Here is a 9,900-nt window from a genome sequence, read left to right as displayed (position 1 = left end):
GATTCAATTCACTCAGAAATCACATAGATATATAGTTTCTTACCATCCATGTGTTAATTTGCTCTACACATACATCAACCTTGTAAATTTCAAACAACCCTATACAGTTAAGGATTGTCGATTATCGTATTTTTAACGAGTAAGTATGTTCTAATAAAATATGTTTTTAAGTAAGGAAACAGGCCAACCGATTTTTAAAAATGTATACTCAAACCTAAAAATAACCTATAACAAATTACATGAATGACAATCTTAAACTTATAGATAAAGTATACATTTGCCTAGCCTATTCTCACTTCTCTTAGTGGGGTTAAGAAAATGAAAAAGAAAGAGACAAATGATATGAGACAATATGACTCAAATTAGTGATGTTGCCAAAACACGGATGTACACCTAAGTTTATGCGTGACACTAATCGGGCCAAATGGCTAATAAAATGATTAACCGAAGATACATTTAAATTTAATTATTTTTGGGGAGTTAAAGATGGATATTTATTTGATATTATTATTTTTTAGGTATGGCAAGGAACGAGTGGAGTTGATTGAGACATGTGACAATCCTACTACCTTTGCTTAAGTTGCGAATTAGCAATTAGAGTGTTGAATTCAATTGTTCGGGTTGGGTCCCTCCTTGAAACAAAAACCCTAGCACTTTCTCTATCAATTCTCCAACCATAACATAACCAAATAAGCCGAAAGGCCATTTTCCCACCGATAGATATAATAATAACATAACATGTTCATAGCCCAAAATTAGGGTTTCCAATTTCACGAAATGTACAAAGAAAGAGGCTTCTCTGCCTCCAAATCGGAGGATCGGAAACGAATCAACGATGTTCTCGACAAGCAGCTCGAACGTTCCTCTCCTTCCACTTCTCGTCCCATCAATGGCAAAAACAACAAAGACAGAGACAACAACAACAACAACAACACCATCAAGGATCCTCGTTCTGCTTCCGTTTCCAAAACTTCCAATATCTCTGGTACCCGTTTTTTTCATCTCTATTCACTAATTCAATATCTTAATTTTCGCATAATAAATATCATTTTCGTTTTCCCTCTTTTTGTATGACCTAATTTCGTTTTTTTTTTAAATTTTTGTTTATTTGGGTACCCTAAAACGATTGAATGGGATTCAAATACTTGTAGTTTATTTCAGCTTACAAATTTCGGTGTTTAATGCATGTTTTAGACTAGTAGATTATTTGGGTGTTGCTGTAATGTACTATAATAGTTTGGGTGAATAGTTGCATTGCACGAGATGATATTGGTATTTGGGGGCTAATTTGGTTTTATGTTTGTGCATTGGCTGCAGAGGAATCTGAAACAGACAGTGAAGAGTCGGATGTTAGTGGTTCTGATGGAGATGACACATCTTGGATCTCATGGTTCTGCAATCTCAGAGGGAATGAGTTCTTTTGTGAGGTGGATGATGATTACATCCAGGATGACTTCAACCTTTGTGGGTTAAGCAGTCAAGTGCCTTACTATGATTACGCACTTGATTTGATTTTGGATGTTGAATCTTCCCATGGTGAGTTTACATTCATATTTTGTTAGTTTTGTTGTAATGGAATGCTAGTGTTTGTATTGCTCTTTTTTTCTTATGATTCACTTTGCTTCTATGTTGGTGTGAGAATTAGTATTCTTGAAACTGAATTCATATTGTGTATGGCTGCATCTACGTTTTCCTTTTTGGCCATTCTTTTTTTTTTTGTACAACTGCTTCTATGGTTTAATTGGAATTCTTAGGTGATATGTTCACAGAGGAACAAAATGAGTTAATTGAATCGGCAGCAGAGATGCTTTATGGTATGATTCATGCACGATACGTACTGACAAGCAAAGGAATGGCTGCGATGGTAAGATTTCACTGTCACTAATCGCTGTTCTCACGCGTTATGATTCAGGAGATTGGCAATGTTAACAAGTAATAACATTGCAACTTTTTGCAGCTTGACAAGTACAAAAACTATGACTTTGGTAGATGCCCAAGAGTTTATTGCTCTGGACAACCCTGCCTTCCAGTTGGTCAGTCAGACATTCCGAGGTCAAGTACCGTGAAAATATATTGTCCTAGGTGTGAAGATCTTTATTATCCTCGGTCCAAGTATCAAGGCAGTATCCTTATGACCTTTTATCTATTATTGGATTTTTTTTGTCACTGCTTTAAGCTGGTGCATATTTGTATCACTCTAGCTGTTTTGATTCTCCTGGGCCTCTCATTTTTACTTCCTCTTGAGTTTCCTTTAATTGTCTGTTATATAAGTAGTGTGTTTGTACTTTGAAGGGATGTAACCTTTTAGGTTTAGTCTTTTTAGCAATTACTTCGAGTGTACACATGCCAGCCAGCTTGGATTTAGTATCTGGAAAGAAATAATGATATGCATGCGAGTTATAAACTGCTCTCTGGACATGGTTAACCATATCTGAGAAAACTACTACAAGCTCAACCAGTTTGGTAAAAATATTTCTTGTGTTAGAGCGAGTTGTTATCGCAGACAACACTAGAAAATAAAATTCATGCAATTAATATTTCGCTTAACCACTTTAGGGATGGCGTTGATAATCTAGGTCTATCAATGATGGATATTTATAACCTTTAAAAAGTGTTTGGTGACTTCATTAAAACAATGGGGTAAAAGCACCAATTCTGTTCCCTTAATGTGTGAGGCTTGGTCGGTCCTTGAATGTATAAAAAATAAAAAATACAGATACATCCCTAAGTGTCTCCTTTGTGTGTAATTTTAGAAACTAAATTGACTAATGAAAATACATTTTAGGATGTGTTTGCAATTTTGATACTCTCAACTTCTCAAGGACTATAATGACAGTGCCTCACGCATTCATGGACTTGTGATATTTTACCTTAAAACAATGTCATTTTTCCTTCTGTGAAAAAACTATACCTGCTATTGTATTTCCTGTTGATGCTTGTGTATCTTATAAAAGTAGTTGAACAGTGACCAACTTTTGGAAGTGTAAAACTTTTGGAAGACCTCTTTTTCTCTTCATTCTGTCATGCTCAAAGAAGTTTAGCCATTTCTTGTTTTTTTGGTTAATTTCAGAAATTGTTTTTTCATTTGTTTGTTTAGTTACTTAGTATCATTTGTCTATTATTTGTGTTTTGGAAATTTTGGTTGAACACTGTATGTGTTATATATTTTTTTAAGTTTCCTTGACCCTATCTAGACATTGATGGAGCTTATTTTGGAACAACATTTCCGCACCTTTTCTTGATGACGTATGGACAACTGAAGCCACAGAAGCCAGCTCAGGGCTATGTTCCAAGAGTTTTTGGGTTCAAACTTCACAAGCCATGAAGGTGAAGTTTAAGCTCTCAAGAAAGTAAAAGGCTGCCTGGATCTCATTTGACTCTTCCTTGTATAACTCCTTGCAGCATTCAGCAGATCAAAAGCTTGTGAAACCAGTACAATATAGACATCTGTTTTACTTGTTTTAGAAGCGTGTTGTAAAGAAATATGAAGACATGTGAAGCAAGTGCCTAGTTTCACTTTCAGCTTCAAATTCAATGAGCAAGTGCTTAGGTACTTGACGTCACTTTTTAATGTCTTACTACAAATTGTATTTCCTTAATGTTTTCTATGTCCCTGATTACATATCTCCTGCCATTTTAATATTGTTTTATTCCATTGCCTCATTTCTGTTATGTTCAAGTTGAATTTGTGGATATGATCTCAATGGATTTATACATTTTACTGGTTCAATAGGTTCACTTGCTGTGATGTTAGACTTGTCTATCCAATGTTAATGTTTGACTATTTGGAATACAAATACATATTAGATCTATTAAAATGGACTGGTCTTGGCTGCCTGTTAAACCCGGTGAAACATGAGACTTAGTTTAAGAAAACATTTGTTGATTCACGGTAGAAAATGTTGTAAGTTTCAAAATTGGGCAGATTGATTAAATTGTGATTAGTTCAACCAGTTTGTTTTTTTCAAAAAGGTTATTAATGTTTAATCATTTGTTAATCATTCGGTTCCATCAATCTTTTTAGTTATGACGTAGGGATTTTACTGTTTCGATTTACAATCTAATTTTGTAGCATCAATGTATGTCAATAATTTCACTAAGGTGAATTGTATGCAAAAAATTTATGTATGTCAAACATTTTACTAAGGGCATTACTCTATCCACCCAATGGGGTGAGAGTGAACACACTTAAAACTCAAATTTACTCTTTTCATATTTTGGTTATGTATATTTGGATGCACCTTAAAATTTATACAACGTTTCATAAGTGAGTCCATCTACTCTATATTTGTCAAAAATTGGTTCAAAGATGTATTTTTTGTAATTTGCTAAGTGCATCTTCAGGCTAATCTCTGAAAGCATTATAAGATGGAGGGAGCGTGATTTTGCATAGTTCAAAGGGTATTTCAGACGTGTCTCTTTGAAAAATTGTAACATAGAACATCAATCATAGGTAGCAAATCTGTCTTGAAGTTGATATATTTTTTAGGCCAATTTATAGGTTAGGCCATTAATACTAAAATTATCATAGCACCATATTAATTATGTAATTCAAGGATGTCATATATAATTTCGAACAAATAATACAAATTCAAACATTAATCAATTTAATCAAAAATGTTACCATGATACATAATTCGGTAATAAAATATAAATAATACAATTGTTATCAAAATATAAATAAAAATGAAACACTGTGCATATCTACCCCCTCGGTTTATCCTCTGTCGTTTGTACTACAAGATATTTCGTGCCTTAGATAAGACGAAATGTATCGTGGCCAAAGTATAACTGCCTTCCTCAAAATATCCTCTCACTGTGGCATCTCTCGCAAGCGTCACAATACGCCGACATGCCAACAACACATCTTGGGTGTGGTTATCCCTGGTTTGCTCCTCTTTTAATATCTCTTGATGAGCTAGTCTAAGTGGTACTCCCGTAACATCTTGTGTCAAGTAGGGGTGTGACTTATTATAGAACCATTGCATGTAGCCGAATGCATCAGCGAATGGAACAAGAGCTGGCACACGACGTGCATCATGTGATACTAGATGATTATAGAAATCATCGAGTATGGAATCAAGATCTCGGCGGCAAGCTGTCGGAGGATCAAACACAAAGTGATATCTTGGAATAAATTGAAGAAACCCGAATAGGTGCATGAGTCGCTCAGGAAGACACCGATACATCAGGCACGATCCACAAGCCAACCATTTAGAGTAAAGGGTTATGTCGTCCAAGAGACGCGTTTAATGGTGATTGTCGTGCACATAGTATCATGTGTCATTTGCTACAGTGCGATCAATAAACACTTGAAACGACTCTATCGCCTGATTTCCTCTGAGTGATATATATGAGCAAGCATGTGGCTAATTCTCAGTGTGCTTATCATCAAGTGCCCATTCGGATATGCGAGGAAAGAGAGAGAGAGGATCCATATCTCAAAATGATTCAGATAAATATTATTAACGGAGTTTCACAAGTGTTATGATATTAGTAACAGTGAAGGTGCAAATATATTACCCAGGCAATGTGCAACTTCCTATCAATTGTCTTGTTTTCTAAAGACAAGCTTCACCTAGCTTCGAGTACAAATAAGCCAAACACACACCCCCCCAGTTGTACTCGTGGATCCGATCTAAGTCGAGGAAGTATGTCAGGTAGACTACTTTGATATAAGTTGCACTTTTCTCCAAAAATATGGCCTTGTCAAACAAGTACATGAGGTTTGACCTCAATACACATTGCATGTGGTATAAGACCTGTTCATCATCACCTTCGGCCTCCACTACTGTAGCCAGGTGGTATTTGTATAGCTTTTCAGGTATGAAAATCTAGGATGGGTGCCTCTCGTGACATTAATTTCTATTTGGGCTTCACCTGGGCCAGCTCTGAAATGGGTCACAATCATGTATAGTGCCATGACTCTAGAGATTCTGGAGTGGTTTGGCAATCTTCCCCTGATCGTAAGATGTAGGAGACATAAGAAGTCATCAATGGTGATGTGCATGTCACCGATAGAAATATGAAAAGATGATGTCTCCTTGTGTCATATCTCCATAAAAGCAGCCAACATGTCATGGTTAATGATCTTGTATCCAGTCACGCATAAACCTTACAGCACAGATAGTTGCAATACATCCCAAAACCATACCTATTTACGATGTGGAAAATTCAAAATCTTTTTGTTGTGGTTTATGCTTTTACCGTTTCACGGAACTGTAAAAAAATACAACAACATCATTCAATTCAATTAGTATAAAAAAAATGGAATGCATGATTAATTAAATATTTATGCTACCTTTTGCTTCCCACAAATGACTAGTAACATGATCTTCATAGAAATGAAGTAGGAAGGTGTCATATGGGTCTCCTAGAAAACTATCAGGAATGGGAGCAACAACAGGTTTCTCTTGTTGGCTTCAGGAGTAGGGGCTATAGGGGAAGCAAGGGAAATGTGCCTCCTGGAAGATGACATCGGAGACACGTGAACTCCGGAATTTGATGCTTCTGAATTAAATGAAGTTGCACTAACTAGTGGTCGTGAGGGTTTGGCACTCTCCCTGTAAACCGATGCATGTTAGGCCACTCGACTGTACCTAAATCTTTCAGGATTTTCAACCATTGTATCTATAATAAAACCAAGAAATCATATCAAAATCAAAATTGTTGCAGACAAGAAAAATCCGACAATGCTTCTCTGTAACACAAGAAAGAAAAAATTCGGAGATGCATCTCCGTAAAAAGGTGCAATGGCAGAAAATGTATAAAACTCCTATTATGCCCTAAACACCAACCCTCCTTTTCCCAATCATATCTCTTCCAAGTGCTTTAGGAGAGGTTTTTGAATAGTAAAACTAGTAATGTTTTCTTTTAAGTCAAAAAAATCAAAATAAAGCAACCTAACAGGTTGTTCCATGTAGATTGTCTTTTCAAGGTCTCCATGTAAGAAAGTTGTTTAGACGTCCATTTATTCCAACTTAAGATTATATTGATTTACAACTGTCATAAGCACCTTTATAGAACAATGTTTTACGATAAGTGCAAATGTTTCATTGTAATCAATCTCCTCCAACCGAGTAAAGACCTTTACTATAAGTCGCGATTTAAACCTTGGTTCTTAAATTCATGGAATGTCTCTTCTTGATGATCCACTTGCATTAAACCATGTTTTGTTTTTTAGGTAGTCTCACAAGTTTTGAATAATGGTTTTTCATCAATGAAATCATCTTATCATTTACTATTGTCGGTCATTTTTTACTATCTTTGCTTTTGAATATTTCTCCAAAAGTTTTTAGTTAAAAGTCTATAAATCCTTTAATCTCATTCAAAGCATAATGAATAAGATCAACTTAACTACACCTTTGAAGTGGTACAATCTCCCTCCTAGATATATCACAAGCGAACTGATATTTAAAAGGCATTGTATTTAGCCCTTGAATAGTATTGAAAACATGAGCCTCAACTTCCTCCTTCTCTCTACTCTCACTTTTACTTTTCTTAATGTAGACCCATACCTTCTAGCAAAATCATCAGTAATAGAAAGGAAACAAAATCCTCCTTCATCAGTCTTTAGCCTTGTAGAACCTCGTAGATTTAAGTTAACAAACTTAAAAGGTATACTAGTATTATGTACAGCACCCCCAAACTTCATCATGTGTTGTTTACCTAGAATGCAGTTATCACAAAATTCCAGTTTATTTAACTTTTCATTCCATAGCAAACCTTGTTTATCAATTCAACAAAACCTATTTCACTGACATGCCCTAATATTAAATATTACATCTTAGATTTTATCATGAAGGTCTTGAGTAGTTGTTAATACATGACAATTAATAGTGGAATCATCCAAAATATACAACCAACACATTATAGACCTTTTAACCATTATCAATGCAAAATTTTCAACAATCCACGTTCATTTCTAGTGAAGTAGGCTAGATCATAAACATATTCATGGACAACAAAATTCAATTAAGTACGGGAACATACCTCACATTTCTTAGAAGGATCGCACAAGCATCAAACATTTTTAGTATGACTGCACCAATACCATGAATTTTGCAAGCCTTATTGTGTATGAATCAAAAGACTCTGCCTCCTTCTAGCTTCGAAGTTTGAAAATATGCTTTTCTTGAACACATGTGATAAAAAAATTGAGTCAACAACGCAATTTTTCTGTCTCCAAACTTGTTACCACCAATATGCCAATACTTTCACAACCATCTTCATTAGAGGCAACCACGATCTGAACATAATCACTTTACTCGCTCTTTCAAGACAATCTTTCTTGAAGTGGCAGATTTTGTGACAAGTGAAACAAATAAACTTAGAATTATAAAAATCCTTGGACTTAAGCTTGGACTTTGACAGGCATCTTGTCTTGTCCCTTTCTGGTTTTCTCTGCTCTCACTTATTCCTCTGGATATAATGATTCATAGTTCAAAAACACCAAGACTTTGATGTGTAGAACAAAGACCATCAACCAAATGGTTTCAAACAATAAATATATAAAAGGCAAGAAAAAGGAGAAAGTTGTTTACTCAGTTCGATTAAACTAGTCTACATTTGGAGATGTGAACAATTCTCCGATTAACTATACTTCAAAAGTTATTACAAGATATTACAATACAAGTTACAAGAAAATAGTCTTTGGAGCTTTAAAATTAAACTTTTTTCTACCCGATTGTTTCTCAATTTCTCAAAATCTCGATATAAGAATCACACAAATCCAAAATATTTAAAGCATTTGTCAAATTCTTGTAACAACCCAAAAGGTTGCTAAACCCCAAAAATATAATCCTAAAAATTTCTACCATTTGCTTCTCACTAGGATTGTTATTGTGCGCACCTTTTCTTAACAATAAATGAGAGAGAATCGTATTTATAATTTTCAAAACCTTAACGAGTCTAAGATATGACCCATTAGCCACGGTTTTGCAAACATGCCCAAAAAGTCCGAGACCCCACGGGACTAACACCTTCATTAGGTCACCGACTTGTCATCGCCCGATTACACGCTGATGCCTCCAGTCGGCCAGAGTCTACCACTGTCGTAGCCTGTCGATCAACCTCCATCACTCCGTTGCGATCTCGTTAGAAAAATTACACTACTGAAAAACATATTTTTTTTCTATTTTCTCACTTAAAATTTGAAGGCATATATTACAACAAACAATTAATTTTAAAACCTATTTTTTCACCATTAAAAAAACAATAAAACACCTAAGGCAACTAATTTAAAGGAATATAAACTATTTTAGCGGTGTGTAGAGTATGAAAACATCATTTACTCTGTAGTAATAATATTAAATATTAACTTTAGTGGTAAAACACAGTAATTTGATTTTTTATTTTATTTTTAATAATGTATTTTTAGTTTATTAATGCAATTATATTTTATTTGATATAAACTCTTTAAAAATTAATAAAAATGAATTATTTAATTATAATAGGTCCGACTCCAATTTATTTCCAATCATAAAGTATACTAATTTAATGTCCAATTCAATTCTAATTATCATATATATATATATATATATATATATATATATATATATATATATATATATATATATATATATATATATATATATATATATATATATATATATATATATATTTGAAAATATGAAATTTTGATGATAGCAAGTAAAAGGTTTCGAGTATTACTTGGAATATAAGTAAGAGGTTGTTAGTGCGAAAATTAGTTAGATTTTGTTAGTTATGTAATTTAGGTTGTGTAGATTTAGAGAGCTTGTAATCTTTCATAACTAGTACAATACATAACTTCTTCTCATTCCAATCTTTATCTTTTCTCTCAATTCTTAATGTGCAAAGAGTGTGTGAGTGGAAGAACAAAAATTTGAGCAATTCGAGTGCATCATTCAAAGTGAAGTG

At 34.2% G+C, this 9,900-nt stretch overlaps 1 protein-coding gene across 2 annotated transcripts; it reads left to right on the top strand.

The window, feature by feature from the left end:
• The first annotated feature begins 603 nt into the window (after positions 1-603).
• LOC131628443 (casein kinase II subunit beta-1-like) lies at positions 604-3,672 on the top strand. 2 transcript variants are annotated; one of them, XM_058899278.1, is made up of 5 exons: positions 604-985; positions 1,318-1,536; positions 1,770-1,864; positions 1,958-2,123; positions 3,195-3,672. In XM_058899278.1, the coding sequence occupies exons 1-5, from the start codon at positions 778-780 to the stop codon at positions 3,323-3,325; spliced, it is 819 nt and encodes a 272-aa protein (XP_058755261.1). In that variant the 5' UTR covers positions 604-777; the 3' UTR covers positions 3,326-3,672. The 2 variants fall into 2 exon arrangements, with proteins under 2 accessions (XP_058755261.1, XP_058755260.1); XM_058899277.1 differs by having other exon boundaries at positions 1,755-1,864.
• The last annotated feature ends 6,228 nt before the right edge of the window (positions 3,673-9,900 follow it).

Source organism: Vicia villosa, unplaced genomic scaffold (assembly GCF_029867415.1).
Source record: "Vicia villosa cultivar HV-30 ecotype Madison, WI unplaced genomic scaffold, Vvil1.0 ctg.000455F_1_1, whole genome shotgun sequence".
Taxonomy (NCBI): domain Eukaryota; kingdom Viridiplantae; phylum Streptophyta; class Magnoliopsida; order Fabales; family Fabaceae; genus Vicia; species Vicia villosa.
Note: the sequence above shows the minus strand (reverse complement) of the source record. Positions and strands in the feature narration are given on the sequence as shown.

Coding starts and splice junctions, on each gene's coding strand:
- LOC131628443 (XM_058899277.1), top strand. CDS start 778: ATGTACAAAGAAAGAGGCTTCTCTGCCTCCAAATCGGAGGATCGGAAA. Junction 1,865..1,957: donor GCAAAGGAATGGCTGCGATG/GTAAGATTTCAC, acceptor AACTTTTTGCAG/CTTGACAAGTACAAAAACTA. Junction 2,124..3,194: donor TCGGTCCAAGTATCAAGGCA/GTATCCTTATGA, acceptor GACCCTATCTAG/ACATTGATGGAGCTTATTTT.